We start from the raw sequence: 21,724 nt of genomic DNA on the forward strand, positions 1-21,724 counted from the left end.
TTCCCATAGGAATGAATCCTCTAGGCATATTTAAATTGAATATTTTATTCTCTGTAGAAAGCTGAGTGGCATATCATATTCAATAAGCTATGACAAACGCGGTGGGCAAGAGGGAGGGTTAAAATCTGGTACAGGGTCTGTGTATTCCCTGAACAGTTGGGCCGAAATCAAGTGTAGCTTCTGAGAAAGCCGCTTCCTATATTTAGGGGAAGCAACTTTCTACTTCCAGGTGGGTTTTTCCAGATTCAGAAGGAGGTACATTACTCATGGCTTCCTTCTCGGTGGTCTCCCTTTATACGTCCCATGTTCACTGCCGTTCTCCACACCCTCTCGACACCCCAGAATGAGATCACTAAATGCCAAAGAGCACAGAGGAGCTTGATAACATTCGAGAAGGTAAGGGTGTGGCCTGGCAGGGTATTAAGAAATGACATCATTACCTTAGTCTTTGGTTTTGTGCACACCAGGCACACAGACAAAGTTGGCGTATCCTATTTTGTCACTCCTATGTTAATATTCATACAGACTAGAGTATCAGCTTGGATCAGAGCTTCTAGTAATTAGATTTACTACTTAAGTGCTTAGCTGTTACTTTAAATAAGTCCCTCACATTTTTATTTAAAAGTAAATTTCAGTCAATGACAGCCTTTACCTGAGCTCTCCTAAGCAGTTCTTCAGAGCGGCTATCTGCCTGCACAGGGCTGAGAACAGCTGTGCACTCAACATGAGGCATTTAGCAGAGGCTGGGAAGATCTGTGTTTCCCTCTGCACCACACTGCCCATCCACGCCATGACACAGAAGAGGTACACAATAAAAGAAAACTCATCAACCAAAGCTAAACACTAACGGGTGAAAAAACACATTTTAGTCAGAAACTGCATCTCCATGAACATTACATTTCTTGTGACCACCTGTCCACTGTCACACTATCAGACATTAGAAAGCAAAATATCTAAGGGCACACACGAGACCCATGAGATATGATTGATGGTCCACACGAAGCCTGAAATGAGGAGCATGGGGAAACCTGTGTGTGATTGCTCCTAGTGGCACCTGCATGCCCTGCTCTAACTCACTCCCAGCACCCTGCAACCGTCAGTACTCACTCATTCCCCCAGTCCAGTCGGGCAGTGATGTGGCGCTTCACGTCCTTCATCCTGTCGTGGGTAAGATGGCCGACGAGCACCTGCCGCCGCAGGTCTAGGATTTCGTTCATGATGTGCCAGAGGCGGTGGAAGAGATCACCTTCGTTTCTCTAGGGAATATGTAAACATGGAGACTTGGCAGTCAGTCCTCTGGCTGGAATGGAAGGGAACCAAAGGGAGTAGGTGACCACGGGCTTGCCATGGTGTAGACAGAGTCTCCACCAATAAATCTTTCCCACTTCCTGTGCTTGGAGTGACATGCACCTCTATGTATTTTCACGCAAGTCTCGCAACGCTGCTCTCCTGTCCAAGCCAAATGTGACCTCTCAACTCCCTAACACAGATGTTGTGTTCCTTCCCTAGGCTTGGCTTAGCCTCTGCCTGAGAGAATAGCCTAGTGTCTTCTCCTGGAGTTTCTTCCTTATCTCTACACGATCTCTACTATGCTTTAAGGCGTGGCCCCTGTCAATCAGTTTTCCCTGAGGACTTATGTTTTTGTCTGAGTCTTGGCTACATGCACCTAAAACCAATGACATGGAAAACACTGTCACCCACTTATTTCTTGAAGGTTGGTACTAATTCTTCATCAATCAAGTCATGAATTTGGACACACAAGGAGGTTTCAGACTCAAACATTGATCAGTGTTCACTGCCGTTATCTGGTCAAAACTCAGACTCATAGGAAATGGGGCCTTCTTATTTACTTCAAACGATCACACAGCCTCAACACAATCCCTGTCAAAGTCACCAATCACCATGGTTTGGTGGAAGAAAGATGGGTCAAACCTTGATGATGCACCCAGTCATCACTAAGACTGGATAGTACTGTTTCCCAGGAAGACGTGGGGTTTCTGGTTTTGTGATCACATACGTGACAGGGCACACAGTGAAGAACTGTCTTAGGAGACGGAGGATTGTCACCTGGCTTCGACCTGCATCGTCCTAGAGGAAAACTAGCATTTCATTAACAAGCTCTCTGAATTTTCTCCTCTGTAAAGAGCACCACAGCATCCACAACAGGGAGTTACCGTGAAGACACAGGAGCTCGCAGACAAGTGTGAAGGAAAACACGCACCCCAGTGTTAGCAACATCTTCCTAGTGCTATTATGGTTCAACATGGCTCACAAAAAGCCCAACAAAAGCTGTGTCTTTACCAACATTGAAAAACTAGACATCTTACCACAGAGACACTGGGTATCTACCCCACGTCTTTCTCAGTCATAGATATGCTTCTACTTTCTACAAAAATCATTCATAGTCGACGCCAGTGGTTCTCAACCTTCATAATGTTGTGACCCTTTTAAATATACTTCCTTATGCTGTGCTGACCGCCCCCCAACCATAAAGTTATTTCATTGCTACTTCATAACTGTAAGGTTGCTACTGTTATGAATTATAAGGTAAATACTGGATATGCAGGATGTCCGATATGCAACCTCAAGGCTGTCATGACCCACAGATCGAGAACCACGAGTGTACATAAACAGTGATATGAATTTATAGGCTATTATCCTCCAGAAGTTTATATATATATTATTTATATATATATATAAATGCAGCCATGCTTTTTTGCTGTTTCTACTTGATGTTTTGAGGCGCCATCAGGTGCTGTGCAGATCTGACAGAGATGCCAGGAAGACAGGAAGCTTTCTCCAGGAACCAGGCCCGGATCCTCGAAGCCATAAATAACCTCCTTCTCCTCTCAACTCCTAACTCACTCTATTGAGCCTGTTTTCCATTACTGTGTTCTATTACTGCCTGCTCCTTTCTCATGTTCTACACTCTCTTACAAGCCATTACAAGGGCTCTGCAACACAATATTCTTGTAATTAACTGCTTAGTGGCTGTCTTCATCCACGGCAGCTGTGCCTGAGCTCCCAGGGGTGGAGAGGAAGGAGCAAACAGTGATTTATGGGAATTATTTCTTGCACACCTCCGGAAGCAGTTACTGTTTAGGTCCTGCAATTGAAGAAGCAGAAGACCAAGGGACATTTGAAAATACCTGTGGTACGAAGGAAAAAAATCCACCGAATGAAAATAAATTGCATAAGAGTGCTATAAAAAGTCAGGACTCATGCGGCAAAGGAGAGATGGCACCCTCACCATCACAGGGGCAAAGGCACGTGCCTGCTCATGTTCAGGAGTGTGAACTTGATCTTACACATCACATCTTCTGACAAGGGGATGCTGATGCAAGAAGGAAGCAAAATCTTTTCATAAAAATGAAAACTAGCTGGCTGGTCAGCTGCCTCTCTCAGGGGAGAAACTGTAAAAATGGAAGGGATAATCCCACCATGTAATGGGCCTACCCATCAACTTTAAGATGGGCCTACCTGCTAACTTCAAGAGAAAGAGCTGGGCGTAGTGGTCCACACCTTTTATACTGGCTGCAGGAGGGCAAAGCAGGAAGATCACCACTGGGCTTATCAGACAAACTTATCACACAAAATGAAAGCGATGAAAAGCATAAATAGAGGATCTGCTCACAAAATTATATTTTGCAAAAAACTGAATTTGAAAAGAATGGAGAGCTAAGAAGCATTCTAAGAAATATTTTTTAAAAAACACATTCCATTTAGTAGTAAAGGAAAAGAGTGTATTCCAATACTAAACAACTGGATTGAAACAATGCCTAGAAATCCCCATAGTGCGTTTGGACATGCATCCAAAAATGAACTGTGGTTTCCTATTTTAGAGGTGGCTGATTTCAGTAGGTTTCAAATGAGAACAGAACAGGTTTCAATGGCAGGAGACCTAGATTTTGACTCCGGCGGTACTGTTTAGTGTGGGACTTGGGATAAATCATCTTTGCTAAGATTCAAGAATAAAAAGCACCTGGAGGAGCCCCAGGGAGGAAGGGCGAAGGAAAGCATAGCTCGGGGGCTGCACCAAGACAGCTGCATGCTTCCTCGACATTTTTCCTGCTTACGCTGCTGGATTTATTAAACATATTTTAAAGGTTATTATTTAAGCCCTTAACAACACGATTTAAAAGAACAAACTAGAATTTCTTGAGCAGTTACCATTCTGTTATAGGCTAAACGTCTACATACATTGTTGGGAGATCCTGCTGGTCCTAGGCTGCAGTCTACGAGAGCCTGGAAGCTTTCTCTAAGCTTGGCAACAGGGAAGACTCCCTCCTCAACAGTGAGACTTCTTGCTCTCCACCTGCCCTTATCTGGAGACTGTCTCTGGGCCCAGAGGGCTGACTTTATCTGAAAGCTGTTTCTAAGCCTGGATGCCTGATTTATCTCTAGCACGACCCTTGGCACAGTTTCCTTCTAGAAGCCTTTCCCCTGCTGTATATACGGCAACTAAGACTTGTACCAGGAGTTTTGCTATAGGATCCTGCTGCCACACATGATGCTTTATGATAGGACTGTGTCACTTAATGCAAATTAGGGTTTGTCCCAAGGCTCCCCAGTCCTGTATATTTCCTATACTCTGGAATAAAGCTGAGCTGATGCACCGAAGTCATCTCCACTATGCCCAGAGCCATCTAAACCCTGTTCCCTGCTTCTGCCTCCCCTGTCCTCATAGATCAGGCTAGCCAACCATCCCAAAGAAGAAGCAGAAACCCAATAAATTACCTCATATACTATTTGCAATCTACAAAGCTTATCGCTTTCACCAGACATCTTTCAGGGAAAAGGTTAGGTGCTAGCTGGGCATAGCAGTGCACTCCTTTAATCATAGCACTTGGGAGGCAGAGACAGGCAGTCTCTGAGTTCGAGGCCAGGCAGGTCTATAGAGTGAGTTTCAGGGCAGCCAGGGCTACACAAAGAAACCATGTCTTGGAAAAAAAAAAAAAAGCAAAAAGAAATGTATGTTGAACCAAAGCATTTATGCAATCATAGAAAGAGAAACCAGAAAGCCCAACATGATTGCATCATCCTGGTTCCAAAAGTCAATCTACATTTGGGCTGAATTTCATATTTGCTCCTCAAACAATTGTCTATTATCCCAGTATCACACAATGTTAGCTAATCAGTCTCTTTTCTGTTACTCAGAACAGTAGCCAAAAATATTACTTGTAGATTTTACTATGTGCAGCTCTTCAAAGCAACTAAATCTATCCCCAAAATAGATGCCCCAGAGTGGTTATGACCTCAAAAGCATGTAGAAATAACTGAACAAGACAAAATCAACTTTGGTCCTCACTAACAGTAATAGCAAAGAAAGCAAGTGATACCCTTGGTCAACTACAAAAGGACACAGATATGTGTGTGCACGTGCACTCTCTCTCTCTCTCTCTCTCTCTCTCTCTCTCTCTCTCTCTCTCTCTCTCTCTCTCTCTCACACACACACACACACACACACGGAGAGAGTCAGACATATTATGAATATAGTATGTTGAGTATTTTAAAGATATACTAGGTCAAATACTTTACAAAGTTACTTTCAATGCAATAATACTTGGGGTTATGATTTTTCTAATTAAAATGAAAAAAAAATTTAGCAGTCACATGTGCATTTCCCTGTCTCGGTCTCAGCACAGAGCCCCAGAGGTGTACAATCTGACTGTTGGCCACACTTCAGCAACTCATCTAAAACTATCCTGTGGATTTTCCTAATGAGTTCTAAAGCCACCCGCTCCAGCAGGATAGGGCCATCTGAACAACGTAATTAGTTATAACAAGTAAATTAATACATAGACATAACTATAACCCATTTTTTAATAAAATTGACTTCCCTTCCTTAGAATATTTAGAATACTTTCTGACCCTAGCTAAGTTTTCATTTACAATATACTCAAATCATTCATAGAAGTAAGACTTGCTGAAGGGCACAACTACTAAAGCTGTATTGAGAATGGCTTCATTTTGAAATTAAAAATATTCAGGAAATCTAAAACTAGGCCCACATAAACACTCATTTGGTTAGATGTTAGAAAACCTATCGTTTATGTTCTTGTGGTGTTGAAATACAATGCATAAAACCAATGCTCCGTGGGGACAATGGGATTATAATACAAAATATGACTAAGCAAGATCTATATCCCTGACTTCCCAAGAAGAGCCAGTGACCTACAGTAAGCTTTCAAATATTTGTTGATGGGTACTCATGGTCACATATTTCTGAAGACAATTCTCAAACTAAAAATCACACCCTGAAAAAGTTACTTACCACATAGAGCTGTTTCCACATAGTTCCCCAGTCTCTTAATGTGGACGTCATCTCTGTGATAACCGAGTCTTCAGTGGGAATAACCATTTCAAATTGTCTGTGAAATTGAAGATGACAAAAACATATATATATGCCAGAGAGAGCATTTCCTCTTTAACACTCAAGAAGATCAACCAGGAAAGAAAGCCCCTTGAGGTACAGCCGCAACCAGGATGTGACTAGACTAGGAGCTTATATGAGGAAGGCTAGACGTGAGGGTAGTACAATGGCCAAGGGCCCAGCCACTTGATCTAGGTGAAGACTGAATGAGGAGAAAGAATATTAGCATTCTACTTCTGAGACAGCCTGGCCAGTAGACAACTCTTTTAATTGTTGTCTTTTAACTTAACTCTATAATCTCTCAATTGCTTTCACCTGCCACAAGATCCGCAGACTACACCAACTATGAGGCGACCTCTGGCACCCAAGTGCTGTGACCAGAGGACTCAACAGGACTGAAAGAAATACCTACTCAGCCACCAGGATGCATGGCGTGTGAACTTGTAGCTAACCCATAACTAGAGCATCCCCTAAGCATCCACTTGAGCTCACTAACCCCTTAATCATATTATTTGGAATAGGCCAATGAAAAAAAATGTGCTTGATTAATATTGTTACAATACAGCAGAGCTGAGGCTTAATATGTCATAGACATTAGCACGTTCATTGCAGAAGGTTCCTCTCTGTGTTTAATATAATGGACTCTTCACTTCTTCTTTTACAGCCAGAAATAATTATTATTAGTCAGGTATGTATGTCTGTCCTGAAAGGAAACATCATGAGGAGATAAATGGGAGGGACTTTAGGTTGCCCTTGGGTCATGCCTTTAGCACAGAAGAATCTTCTTCACCTCCAGTTTCTTTTGTCAAATCCTTTCTGGGTTTGTGCAGGTTCAAGAGGTTACATGGCCATTATCATTACTGCCTCTCAGAAGAACGCAATCAGTAATATCAATGGGGACTATTTCCTTTATTTCAGGTTAATTTGTCTGAAGGCCAACATCTCATATGTAAAAGGAAACAGCTTATTAAACTCCAAGAGAGAGTCCTTATTAACATGAGGCAAACTGCTCAGCAGGTCCTTAGGATGTCATGTCCAAGTATGTAAGGCTGTCTTTGGGGAACCTTCCTAAAATGAGTGCAGAAACTAAATCTTGCCTTGATTCTTCCCCTCATTGAGTTCCATCTCCTCATTTCTCATTATTGAAAAAATCCTGTCCTGTGAATGTGAATCTTTCCCTTCTTTCTAGGGCATAAGTTAAGATGAAAATGTAAAACTGGAACTTAAAACTAGAAAGAATGTAAACAGTAACATAAACCCTGTGGAGGATACAGGATGGTTCAAAGAACCTACACATGGCACTTCCCAAAGGTAGATTATTTACTCAGCTTTTGAAGCAGCTGTTGCAATTTAAGCAATGAATATCTGGATTCAGAGATTAGAAAATGATCCTATACAAAGCCCTAGAGGGAACAAGAGATCCCCAGGAATCCTTGCCACTGCACTCAACATTTTAAAAGTGAGGTCTCGGCAAGAATTAAACAATACAGAAGGTACCTGCCCTAATTCATGAACTATCATTTAATTTCAAGAGCCTCACCATGGACCCTACTTTGCTCTGAAGATCTAGGGATGAACCACAGACATTTCAATATGTGGAAAGCTCATCTGGGGTTGTTCAAACAAAATGCAAAAGTTCAAACACAAAATACCACGTAGACAGGACAACTCTTTTGTATTAATTACATAAACCCCTAAATTAGTGCTGAAATATATTATCTTAGTAACGGCCCTGAAATGTATTTCGTTCAGCTATTCTGAGACAAACTTTGCATCAGTTTCATCCCAGTGGTCAGTCCATCATGTTAAAAATATGCTTAAGACAAGTTGGGTGATATTTACATCCTGGAGATCTTTCTCTTGGGAAAAACAAGCAGCCGACATTCTGTGTCCTTGAACATTTTCAGGACAAAGCTTTTCTCCTAGAGTCATAGAACCATGGTTTGACATCAACTGCAGTGACTCCTTTTTAGAAAAGAGGCCATTCACCCTGAGTTCCCATTGCCCTATAATTCCCATCAGGCCTGGTGAAGGCCTAGAACCTGTAAGTCTTCAACTCAAACAAGCAAATTCTGGGACACCTTTATCCACATTTCGTAGGGCTCATAGCGTCAGGGCAGCTATACTCCAGTACACCAGGAACAACAACAAAAATATAGGGCTAAAGATACGGCTCAGCAGTTAAGAGCTCTGGCTGAAACTGAAGGGCCCGGACCCACACCTAGCAGCTGCCACCACCACTTTGGCAGAAAAGGCCCCCCAAGATGTAGGTCCCCGATTCAGCACAGGATGTGTGCTGAGGCCCCGACCTCGCTGGACCTTGCTCTACTAACTGGGAAGAAATTGCCAGGCATCCTCCATGAGACAGGGCCTTACTATGTAGCCCTGGCTGGCCAGGAGCTCACTGCGTAGGCCAGGCTAGCCTATCAGTCACAGAGATCCACCTGTCTCTATTTCCTGAGTGCTGGGCTGAAATGTGAACCACCAAATATAGTTTTGTTTTTAACTTCTTTGTGTTAGTACTGTGTGTGCACAGTATGTGTGAGGTCATACATGTGCTCTTGCATACATGTGAGGGTCAGGGGACACTTTCATGGAGTTTTCTTTTTCCTTTGTGTGTGATATCTAAAGATCAAACTCAGGTTGTCAGGTTTGCATAGCAAGCACTCTTACTCACCATGGTAGGGCCCCTGCCTGGCAAGTGTCCCTAAAAACCAGGAAACCAAGAAAAACCAGTTTCTCTGTATAAGATTAAACAAGTTTGATGATCTGTGGACAATGAGAGCCAGCTGTACCCTGGGATGCCCCTGTGGCTGAACATTACTGATGGACACTGAGAGATGCACATATCCTAGGATGTCCTGTGCCTCAGCACTTAGAACTGGGTTCTTGAATTATCTCTATCTGCTGCTCTAGTATCTCCTCTCAAACAACAAAGAACATGGTTTGATCTTCTGTAGGTCATTTTGCAATACAATTACCAAGCCTTTCAATTCCAAGGCAGCTGTGGGAATCCTTCCACTACTAATACAATGCATTCTTACCCTTTGTTCTTTACACAGGCATTTTTCAAGTGAACATAGCTGGAAGGAAATATACCCTGGAAAAGAAAACATGAAGGTTATGGTCTAGCTGTCTCTTAAAGTCAATTGTTCATAAACAGTTATATCTGAAACAGTTAACAACCCAGACAATATGGGGAACAACAAAACACCAGCCCACTTTAGGGGCTAACATGCAATGTGGCCCAAACCGTTATTTCTAGTGCCTATTCCAACTTAACACATTTAGAGATTTTTCTAAATATAATGGGAAAAAATCTCACATTCTTTTTGTTTCATTTACTTATTTTTTGCAACAGAGTCTTGCCATGTAGCCTTGTCTAACCTGGAATTTATTACATAGACCAGGCTGGCCTTAAACTTGTGGCAATCCTGCAGCTACGCTTCCTCAAAGCTGACTTATGACTCTGGGCTACTACTTTGCCCAGCTAAACAAGTACATTCTCCATAAAGCAGAAAAGAAAAAGCATTCAATATTTCTATATAAAAACTGTGGTTTATAAATGGAAAAAATTACCTTTGATGTTGTTGTTATTTGGCAATTGGTTTATGAGACATGGTCTCACACCATAGGCCAACCAGCAAGAAACTCACATATGTAGACCAGGCTGTCCTCAGACTCAGCAATCTTTCTACCTTAGCCTCCATGTGCTGGGGTTACAGACACGTAACATCAGACCAGGCTGAAATTATGTTACCATGAATGACATGAGCTTACAGCCGAGCTCTGTGAAAGAACACTTGTCTGCTTTACAGGGGGTCATGGGCTTAATTCACGGTATTGCCAAACAAAATTTGGGCTGGTCAGATGGCTTAGTGTTGAGCTCAATTATACACACATACACAGAAACACACACATATATACATAGTCTACAGTAATAAAAAGGAAGAGACTGTTTAAAAACTATTTTTAAAAGATTTATATTTATTCCAATATGACAGAATTAACAAATAAAATAACCCCAAAAAAGAAAAGTCAAAATCAACATTTATGACATGAGACAGAAGTGACAGAGAAACCATAATAATCTTTTCAGAAATGTGTGCTAGATGAATAATTAAATATCAAGGCTATATTTGCATTGTGCTGCATATGCCCAAAAATTAAAAAAAAAAAAAAAAACCTTTAAATGAAGGCTAGAGAATCCAGAAATTAAGTTTATATGCTCATTTGTCCCTTAGGCTTTCCTTGGGACTGATCTAAAATAATGAAATGAAGTAATTAAACACAGTTGGATGTTCTTGCAGGAGCTGTCTTTAAGCAGAGAAAGGCAAAAACCTTTTGACTGTATTTTGAAAATGAAAAATGATACAATTTGTCATCCACAGTTTTAAAAAAGCCAGAATTAAATCAAAACTATGAATGAGATATATGATTGTATTAGATGGGCATTTGCTGCCATGCCTGACAACCTGAGTTCGATCCCTGGGAGAAGCATGGCAAGGAGAGAATGACCTATGGGCCTTGCTGTATGGGCATGCACGTGCACGCGCGCACGCGCACACACACACACACACCAGTAAAATAAAAAGACAAAAAACAAAAACAAAAACAACGGGAAGACTATGGGGGCATTTAAAAGCTACTGATGGCTGGAATGGAACAGAGTAATGATTACTATTAAAAGCCACAAACTTCCCAAATGAAAGATAAAATGAAAGTCCCATTACTTCCTCGGGGTTTAATATGAATACAGACAGTGACTCTTAGGGCCTTCCTCGAATGGCAAGAGAGAAGAGCGCTTCCAAGTGCTACATTCTTAATTCAGCTCCCATCACCCAAGGAGCCCTTATCACAACACTAAAATGAACCTACTCCTCCATACTGGCGCCTTTACAAACAAGACCACAGGAAATTTAAAGACTAAATATCACTATTCAGTATTTCCTTTGTAATATATTTCCTCTGCCTGAATTTTAATTTACCTCTCTGGAAAACTAACACTTCAAAAGGTTTTGCTTCTATCTGACGAGCTTAAGCACTTGCCAGCACAATTTTCGAGGGCTCTAGAGAATTATGGCTTCAGTGTCTTACCTTAATATTAATCCCAGTTCAAAGGAATTCCCAAAATTATGAGACTCTGTATTATCAGTTTGGGAGCCTAATTAAGAGTCCAACTCTAATTTCAATTGTACAGCAAAATAATTTAAATAATCATCTTCAGTAAAAAATAAATCTTATAATTACAGTTATAAATAACCCTTTTTACCTTGATATTTGGGTTTTTTAAGGCAAATCCTCTGTACCAGCCTGTGGAGACATAATCGTTATTACATTTTAATACATAAACCATGATAATACTTAAAGATAAGAAATGAAGTGTTCTTTGATGTTGGAATTTTAATCTTCCTATGACTATTCTATGCATAAGCACAGCAGTTCTAGGACTAGGCTAGGTGAGAGATCAATTGACCGGAAGTTTAAGCATTTCACTCATAAACTGATTCGTTAAAATTGTACCAGAAACTTGTATAAGTGGAAAGAGGGGCTTGGATCAAAAGCATTGGGCTTAAATAAAGAAACTCACTGCAATTTACTAGCCGTTTTCATTTTATTTTTGCAATAGGGTCTACGTAGCCTAAGATGGCCTTGAACTCAGAATCTTTCATCCTTAGCTTCCCAGGTTTGTGACACCAAGCTCAGCCTACTCTTTAATTTGGGGGACATCACCTTAGCTCTGTGAGCACCACTTCTCCCCATTTCACTAAGGGCCACATCATGTCCAAAGGAAGTGCAAGAGTCTACATAAGACCTAATGTCACTCTAAGTCCTGTCTCATGGGAAGCACAGACTGATCTGGAAGTAACAACGCCTGGCCAGCAGTGATGTAACAGAAGGTGTGTATACATACATAAGCCCACCACCTATAATAGAAGCTCGCCAGCAGTGATGTAACAGACGTGTGTATACATACATAAGCCCACCACCTATAATAGAAGCTCGCCAGCAGTGATGTAACAGACGTGTGTATACATACATAAGCCCACCACCTATAATAGTACCTGGTGAGCAGTGATGTAACAGACGTGTGTATACATACAACCCACCCCCTGCCACAAGATCAGCCTCATGTCCTAAGAATTGTTACCCAAGTGAGCTTGTATACTTACATCAATGAGGTATTTGATGAGTGTAATTGGCCACAGTGTCTACTGTGCTTACATTCGGAATGACCCAGTCTTCTAGGGCTATTATTTTTTTGTCACATTAAACAAATGTATTTTTTATAAGTGCAGATGCCATTTTTCTTATTTATAGGAAATTATTTGCTACGCAGAAATGTTCTAATGTTTGGACTAGTTGAATTTTTGAAAGGAAAGGGTTGCCCTGAATATTACATTTGTTCAGTTCCTCACAGTGAATCATGTCTAACGTCTTTGCAGCAGTTCAAGACAGGAATCTTGATCTTGAAGTAGGAATGTCTATATCATGGGGTTTATTAATGTCTCACAAGAACAGGTCCAAGATGCATATCAATTTGTAACAATCATTCTAACAGAATCAAAAACCTACTACATCCCATTAAATATACACCCTGTTTCTATGCACCAATTTGGGGAGAATTTTATATTTATATAGCAAGGGGAAACAGAGTGCATTCAGTAATGACACAGGAAACCTTATTATATTTTTAGATTTCTCAATTACAGTGGATAGAATAAATATTCACATATTATCAACATTTAAAGCCAAAACCCAGCTATATGTAACAGTTTCATTTGTCCAAACACAATTTAACGCCTGAAGAGACTTTGTAAGATAGAACAATATTATATAATAAATTCCCAGGGTAAAGAAGCCTTCGGGGAAGGAAATGGGCATTTTCTTTATATGTTCATGATATTCCAAATTCCAGTCATTTTGTTAACAAAAAATGTAGTCAGTTCATCTGAGATCCTTTCAAGGGTGGACCTTAGAACAAGAATGGAGGTTTCTAAGGAGAGATTAGGTATTTTTAATGAGTTGCATACATTAATAATATCGCACAGAATGTTTACTAACATTTCAAATTCATTGTATAATTTTATTCTAGATTTGGAGCAGAGAGACCACAAGGCTAGAGTGGAGCTGGCCAGTCCTCTGGGTTTCTTGGAACTCAACTTCAGAAGCTCCATCTTGTGAGGCTTAACCTCAGGAGCTCCATCTTTGGAGTTTGTCCTTCATTTTTTTGAGCCCTGAGGTTACAGGAAAACCTTCCAGGCTGAGAGTTAGCCATCAACTCTACAAACAGAACATGTTCCAGTGCTTTCTACTTCTTATGTAAGGGCTAAAAAGGGACAATAAATTGGGAAAAAAATACAATCAACTTAAAAATAATACTTCATTGCTTTCTCATGATCGCACATTAAATATGTAAGGAACAAGTTTTGTCAAAAAAAAAAAATAGCTTGCTCTGACTCCAGGGAAAACATGGAATGGACAGCCATGTTTTGAAGTGTCATGCCGAGTTGTGGAGAAGAATCTCTTCACACAGCTTCAAGCCATAAGAATGAGGCCGCTCACCATCGCACTTCTCCAGGATCTGAACAGTGTCTCCGATTTCCAGTGACAGGCCATATGGGACGGTGCCTCGGAAACTGGCGATAACTGGGAGAGATGACACAGACAATAGAAGACAATTGGTTAGAGCCAGCTACGCTGCTCACGATTGAACACTGCTGCCTAGGAAACGAATGGGGACCTGCTGTCATTTTACTCTTATATATTCCAAAAGAAAATCATTAAGCTCATATACTTGGTCAATGTCTTGAAATTAACACTATGACTATACATTGAAATATGTGGAATACTCCACAGGTAAAATATAAAATACTAAGACTATAAAAAAAGCAACATATAAAGGCAATAATTAGTGCTTGTAGGTCCTTGAGGGGCTGTGTGCTTCAAGCCCCACAGGGTCCATTCCCTCCCTCCAGGTGCCTGGCTGTGGTAATTAATAAGCAGACGTTACTAACAAATGAAGAATACAGGTCGTACTCAGCACTGAGACTGGCTGGCCTGGATTTCACACTGTTAGATTCTTTCCCTGAGACCATCAACATGAAATGAGAAGGGACTCCGTCTGTTGGCTCACTCTCCTCCCCAGAGCCCTGTCAGGCTCAGGGCATACCAGCAATCTCTATTAGAGTAAAATCAGGGGTGACTCAGCAAGACATTGTCAGAGCTAAACCCTCAGCCATAATCCCCACATTCCTCAGCGCTCTCAACACTGAGGATGGAGTGGGGAGGGGCATCATTAATTATAGACTGATGCTTTTGCTGCTTTAGATCAGCTGGTTTGGGGAACACTGCAGAGTAAGGCAGACTAGGACGGACCACCTAAGGAAGACGAGCATCTAGATGACTCACCCAGGCTTTTTTTCCAGGAATGACAGAGAGACCGAATGTCAGAGACATGTTGGAAACAACTCAGGACACGCTCAGATATGTCATCATCCTCCACCCCCCCAAAAAAGACCACACACTCTGAAGCCAATTTGCAATTTATGTCAGGTTGAAAAGACACTGAAAAGGTGAGAATTTTAATCTTATTTCTAATTTTGTTTCAAGTAATGAGGTTCTGATATAACCCTAACCACCCAACCAAGTTTCTGCTACTTTGGGGAATATCTTTGAAAGCCTTAAGAAACACATGAATCTGTCAAAAAAAAAAAAAAAAATCAAAACATGCCAATAAGTTAATGGGCTTTAAGAGATGTCTCAAAGCCTTTTATGATCACAAAACAAAATTAACACTAGAAAGCAAAATACAGGACAGGAAACACAACCCAAAGCACCACAAGATAGATAAAAATAACAACACAGGGCAAACACAGAATATTTTCTAACTGTAGACAAACACTAGTCTATGAAGTCATTTTCTAACTCTACCAATAAATACCATATGGTCTCATGCTAATGTTCAAGAAAACATCTGCTTGAAAAGCAAGAGTTCATGCACCTTGAAAGAAGACATCATATAACTTAGATATTTTTTGTGAGCCCGACTACTGGACATACAGTAGATTAAATCCTATCTAGAGAATGCCTGCATCTAGAGCAGACTTTGTGTCCTTCCTAGGTTATTCATCTTCCTCAGGGTACCCTTCCTTGACTTGAGTCCTCCCATTCCACCTTGCATGCGCAACGGCACCAGATACGTCCATCTCACCATTTATGATCTCCAGCATTTGGACAACGCACTCAGAAAAGCTCCATGAATATGGGGTTGTGTTGGTTTGAGCTCCTAATTGCTTCTCGGCTCAAATAGGCTGAACTTCCTAGCATGTGATCACTGAGGGAATGAATAGGAGCATGACCATTACTGTAATATGTTTTGGTCTGAAACAGCCAAGTTCGTTTCATTGTTTATATTTTAAAAATATTCAAATCTCCAAGAATCAACCTCTGTTGAAATTCATTCTCTCAAAGAAGCTACTTAAACTGGTTTTCTGGGTTCTACCTACATTACCTCACTCTTTATCTAATCTATAGGAATGAGTACCCCCCTTCCCATCAGAGTTCCCTGGAAACTACAAAGTAGTATTAATTTAAATCTTAGCCTGATTGGCTTTTTCTTTCATTGGAACCACATGGAATCAATTCCTTCATGACTACCTGAGTGTCTTGCCCATAAATGGAGTATGAACAAACAAATGGAACCCATAGAAGAAAGAAGGCATGAAACCACTGAGAGGTTTCTAATGGACTCACACAACTTAAGGGACACCTGCCATAGCAGCTACCAGTAAGTAGCGAAGTATAGACTCACACTAATTAAGGGACACCCGCCATAGCAGCTACCAGTAAGTATTGAAGTATAGACTCACACTACTTAAGGGACACCCGCCATAGCAGCTAACTAGTAAGTAGTGAAGTATAGACTCACACCACTTAAGGGACACCCGCCATAGCAGCTAACTAGTAAGTAGTGAAGTATAGACCACACTGAAAACAAGCACTTTCCGAGACAGCTCGAAGCATGACTTTGACTTACGCACCATGAAATGACAAGTCATTTCCAATTTCTCAATACAAATGGATGAGGACCAAGCAATGTTTGCATTCAGGCTTCAGGTCATGAAATAGCATGCTGAAAGAATAACCCACAGGTGAAACAAAAAATGATTTGAAGACGTGACTATGCCACCTCTGTCATCCATAGCAATACTCTATTACAAACTAAAGACGACCAGCTTAGTGAAGCAAAGCTCCAAAGGAAACACACATTGACGAAGTCTTTGCTTGCCTTTTCATGGAACACTCCTAAAACATATATTTCAAAATCTCGTTTTGGGAACAAACATTCAACTAATCTATGTGGACTTTCTACAAGTGTTCTTGCAAGACACAGGCCCATAGCTGAAGATTAACTTCGTCACCAGCTATTGCACAGAAGCTAAGCCTTCGTATAAACTATACTCATTGTCTACTTCTCAGCGGCAGTTTTCTCCCCAGTCAGGTTAAGATCTACTAAACATGGTCACACAATGTGTTGGCCCCTTGATTTCACGTCTTTGTTCATCTTCTGAACTGAACAGCTACAGAGAAATTCACAATGAGCTTGGGCAGCTGGAAATTCAGACTCAGGGTGTCTGTTCCAGCACTGAGCATACAGCTGAAATTCACTGTATGGATGGTGCTCATTTTTCCATTTACAATGTTCAAATATTAAAAATCCTAACTCAAGCTTTCCTTTAAAGTAAAATAATGAAATAAATTAATCACTTAGAATAATAAATATGTACATAAACCTCGTTTATATTCATGTCCTGAAAATATACATGCAAGGGCCAAAGCACTAAATGTATATCACCAGTGTCCTGATAAAAATGTCCCAACCACCAGCATAGTGTCACAAACACTGCGTTTTCTTTACATAATGACATTGGGTAAGTGCAGACTAAATATCTGTAAGAAATATTCTAAATACAACCACTAAATATTTTCTAAGTCAGCGGCAAGGAGAGTCAAATAATGTCACACGATAGGGACTCCTTCTCAGGTTCAATGATGCCATTTGTTTATGTAAAGAACAATAAAAATTTTCAGGCTTTGAAGATGGGTGCAGAGACATTCAATCTCAGAGTTCTAGGACTTTAAAAAACCCAAACTCAAAGCACATTACTCAAAGGTATTACAAGTCAAGCATGTGGTTGCAAGTCGCAGACGATAACGTATCATTCAAGCACTGCCAAAGCACTATTTACAATGACTCCAGCTGCCACAACTCAGTCCCAGCCCCACAAACGCTGCTCCTTGCTCTTTACAAGCTGACAATGCAAGGTGGATAGACCATGGTGTAGGAAAACACAGCAAAAATGCTTCCGTCCTGGGGACATAAAGACAGGATCTCATCCCTCCAAGACAGAACTTTTGGCTTCATCTTCCTGCTCAAAAGATCTGCAACTCATCAAGAAGTTGTGGTCTGAAAGGTCACACAGGAGCCAACACAGAACACAGGCTACCAGTCTCAGGTTCTGGCGTCATTTCACATTCGATTTAGCACCAAGATGAAACTCATGCTTTTACGTCTCTCAACAGAACAGACACGTGCCTGCTGCAGAATACTTGTTTAGCTATGCAGAGATGTGTTGTTGCATCTGCTTAATTGTATAAAGATGCGTTGTTGCTGCATTACTTTTCCTGCCCAAGGCACCAGATTGTTCTGATAAAAAATCAAATGGCCAATAGTGAGGGAGAAGGTATAGGCAGGACTTCCAGTCAGGGAGAGGAAGGAGGAGGAGGAGTTTAGGCTGTAGGGAAGAAAGAAAAGGAGACCAAAGAGACACCAGGGAGACTCTAGGGCACAGAGAGATGCAGAGGAGGCAGGAAAGTAGGATGTACAGAATGAAAGAAAGGTAAAAAGCCCCAAGGCAAAACACAGGGGAATGGAAACACGTTAAATTAAGTTAAAAGAGCTAGTGGGACAAGCTTAAGCTAAGGTCAAGCATTCATAATTAATAATAAGTCTTTGCATCTTTATTTGAGAGCTGGTTGACAGTGCAAAGAAAATTCCAGCAACACATGCCCTCAAAATTAAATACAAGCTTTAAATGAGATCACTGTAAAATCTTCAAGGCTGGTGCAGAGTACTGTAGTGCCAAGCCGGAAGACGGGATGGATGCAGGCGCGGGTCATGAAGGATCTACAGACATTCTAGTACTCCGAGAACACACTGAAAACTGACCTTTCACTTCGCTGAATGCCTGCCGTGAATATATCTGCACTATGAGGATCCTAAGGTGGCAGCAAAAGGGGAGGAGAGGTAGAATTCTTGAAGAGTTCAGATCTGAGCTGGGGAAGGAAAGAGACGAAAAGGAGAAGCGCATAAAGAGGACCCAGATTTCGTCCTTCCTTATGAAATGGAAGATGTGCCACCTCCTCAGCACATCTGTGAGTCCCGGGAGAAAAGCAGCACGGTGCCGAGCCGTAATGTCGTCAAATGGGCTCCTGTTTCTCTAAGTTTCTGGGGCAGGACTTGCTAGACAGGAGAATGGGAGTCAGCAGAGATGTGTACTGGCGCCTCTCCTGTGGAAGGGTGGGGTAGAACTGATCTACTTTACTTCCTTCACAAGAGGGCACTGTGATGACCACTAGAAAGATCTCTCTAACAAGGCATGGAATTCTCTTGTGACTAGGGGTACTGAGGCACAGGTAATTATTTCTAGAACGGCCTCAGGTGAGGGCAGATGCTTTCCTCAAGTTAGATGTCCTTGCCATAGCCATTCCCTTACAATGACAGTTCTCTGTATTATAAGTTGTCACACTCTGAAGGGCCAGCTAAGCTCAGGTGGTAGACTGCCATTGGACCTGTATTGCAGTTCATCTCTCTCTGCACAGGCTGCTGCCTTCTGTCTTTTTTTTTCCCCCCCCACAGGGGGAATCCTAAGAGGCCGTCATGATAAATAACCCAGAACCATCAGGCTAAGGTTTTATCCTGCTTTGATTTCAGAGACTGGAAAAAAGGATCAGAAACAGGAAAAGAGGGTGCTGAAGCAATGTTATCAGGAGGGAATGACGAACATTTGTTTGGTGACAGCCACTGTGGTCAGAAATGAACTCGCTTGTAATCCCCACAGGGTTCTAGCATGGTGCTCACGCTACCAATGCAGGGGCTGTCTCCTGAGTGGCTCAGGAACAAGCCAAGGTCACAAGAGAAACTTGAATTACTGGAGCTATCAATTGGTACTTTCAGGAACAACTCAAAGTAACACCCCTCCCAAAGGTTATGGTTTGGGCCCACTGCATCTTAGAAGAGCATCTAACCAATCATCTCAAAAGTATCCTAGCATACTGGAAAGGGGCAAGACTGTAAAGAGAGAGCAGGAGACCTGGGACTTTATTACTTAGGAACCACCAGGTCCCCACCCAGTTCCACTATTGCTCCTTCATGTCATCACCTGCTTGGCCAGCATCAGAGAGACTTCCCGAGAGTCCAGCAGACACAAAAACTCAACCGGGGAGCCTGGAAGTGTATGGTGTGTGTGTGTGTGTGTGTGTGTGTATGTGTGTGTGTACGAGTATGTGCATGTGTATGTGTGTGGATATGTGTGTGTGTGTTTCCACTAGAATTAGTAGCTAGAGGTTTGAAACTAGATCTGAATCCCAACACCAAAGTAAGGCTTCTACTTAACAGAGGTGAGTGAAAAACTTTCTTTCTTGGTATTTTAGATTTTTGGAAATCTTTACCAGCAAGTTATGTTCAGATGCTGATTTTAGCCACTGAAAAGGTAAAGTAGACTGAAAGGTAAAGCAACAACAACAACCATAAACAACAAACTTTGCCTCCGGAGTGTGCTCTGGAAAATAATGAGCTAAAAGGCATTTTTTTCTAACACAAAGAGAGAGGCACATCCAAGCACTGGGCTTCGCGTATTCGCTCCATGGCAACGGTGCGTTATTCGTCCAGTGGACAAGAATGCCTTCATGACACAAAGCAGATGGCAGTTACAGAAACGATAATTGCTTTTCACATCGTTCATGGGAAACTTTTATTAGTAAATAAGATATCATTTTCCCATTAAATGTATTAAACCCAATACCAAGTATTTGGCAAATGCACAAGAAAAAAAAAAAAGAAACAGATGCCTTTCTTCAAGGTTAGATGGTGAATATTTAGAGAATATTATATAGAGGAATTCTTTGAAATAAAGAATTGATCAACTTCCATAAATTCCTTTTAAGTTTTTGGATTGTTTTTGCTACAATGAAGAAAAAAAGATCCTTTATATGCTTTCCTGTGCCCCTTCCTCTGGTTTCTGTCCTCAAGTAATAGAAATCAAAGAGACAATACAATACACACAGTGCATAGTGTCAGCTTTCTGGGGTACACACACAGGCACAGCACCAGAAGGAGTTCTCGCGGAGTTTTTTGGGCTGTCCCTCAGGTCAAACAGATTCTTAGCTTTGATATTGAAAAGAATGCCAAAACTGGCCACTTTACAAAGCAGGGTTGGTGATTTCATTAGAGATATTTTAATACAGGCTTAAACAAAATTACTAGGAGAAAAGAAACCTTCAGTATTCCTTGTGAGTTCTGGCTTCTTAAGGGAGAGTGCAGCTCATTGCTTTATTTTTTTTATTTTTACTTACAATATTTACAATAACCATATACAGGATTTTAGTGGAGCTGAAGTAACTACCTTAGCAATGGGTGGTTCCAGAGAGGCGTCAGACAGGGTTGCAACCGATAAAGTAACAGTCTGGCCCAGGGGATATAAGAAGGTAGGCTTTCTTTATCATAAACAGTTCTTTTAAGGTGTTCAGGGAATGTGTCTGGGAAAGGAATGAATTGTTGTTTTAACGTATTTGTGTATAAAAGGAATATTAATTCTGTTGTCTTTACAGCAAATGCATTGATTGTGATGGAATTCTTGATACTCAGGTGGTGGGAGGCTTTAGTCAAAACTAGGATCATTTCCCTCTCAAGTTCCTCTAAGTTCCCCATCGTTTGACCCTGAAGGGTATCTCTGTGTATAAACCGTAACTGCACCGCTACCTGCCCTGCGCACAGACTTGACTCGGGACTAAATACAGAGCCCACAGTCCCTGCTCCTCCCTGACTCCCTAGCCTAACACACCAATCTCATCTAGGGCAGCCCTTATCCTCATGCACGTAGGTATTCACTTTTATGATCTGCCTCCATAGACAGCTTTCTCCCCCCAGTTTGAAATGAGACTCCCATTCCCAACGCTGACTTTTCGGGAGGGCATCGTGTATATGACATCGCATATTACATAAACCATTAATATTCCATCTGAAGACACGGAACCTTGAGTTCCCAGCATTACTGCACTTTCTGTGCT

At 41.3% G+C, this 21,724-nt stretch overlaps 1 protein-coding gene across 3 annotated transcripts in view; it reads right to left on the reverse strand.

Moving 5' to 3' along the window:
* Dock4 (dedicator of cytokinesis 4) overlaps positions 1-21,724 on the reverse strand; it is a 390,974-nt gene that overhangs the window by 201,980 nt on the left and 167,270 nt on the right. For all 3 annotated transcript variants that reach the window (XM_057782100.1, XM_057782101.1, XM_057782099.1), the window contains exons 2-6: positions 13,940-14,023; positions 11,646-11,686; positions 9,418-9,473; positions 6,275-6,371; positions 1,108-1,256 (exon numbers count right to left, since the gene is read on the reverse strand). In XM_057782100.1, coding sequence (XP_057638083.1) covers positions 1,108-1,256; positions 6,275-6,371; positions 9,418-9,473; positions 11,646-11,686; positions 13,940-14,023 — 427 coding nt within the window. The remainder of the gene's footprint in view (positions 1-1,107; positions 1,257-6,274; positions 6,372-9,417; positions 9,474-11,645; positions 11,687-13,939; positions 14,024-21,724) is intronic.

Source organism: Chionomys nivalis, chromosome 10 (assembly GCF_950005125.1).
Source record: "Chionomys nivalis chromosome 10, mChiNiv1.1, whole genome shotgun sequence".
NCBI classification, from domain to species: Eukaryota; Metazoa; Chordata; class Mammalia; order Rodentia; family Cricetidae; genus Chionomys; species Chionomys nivalis.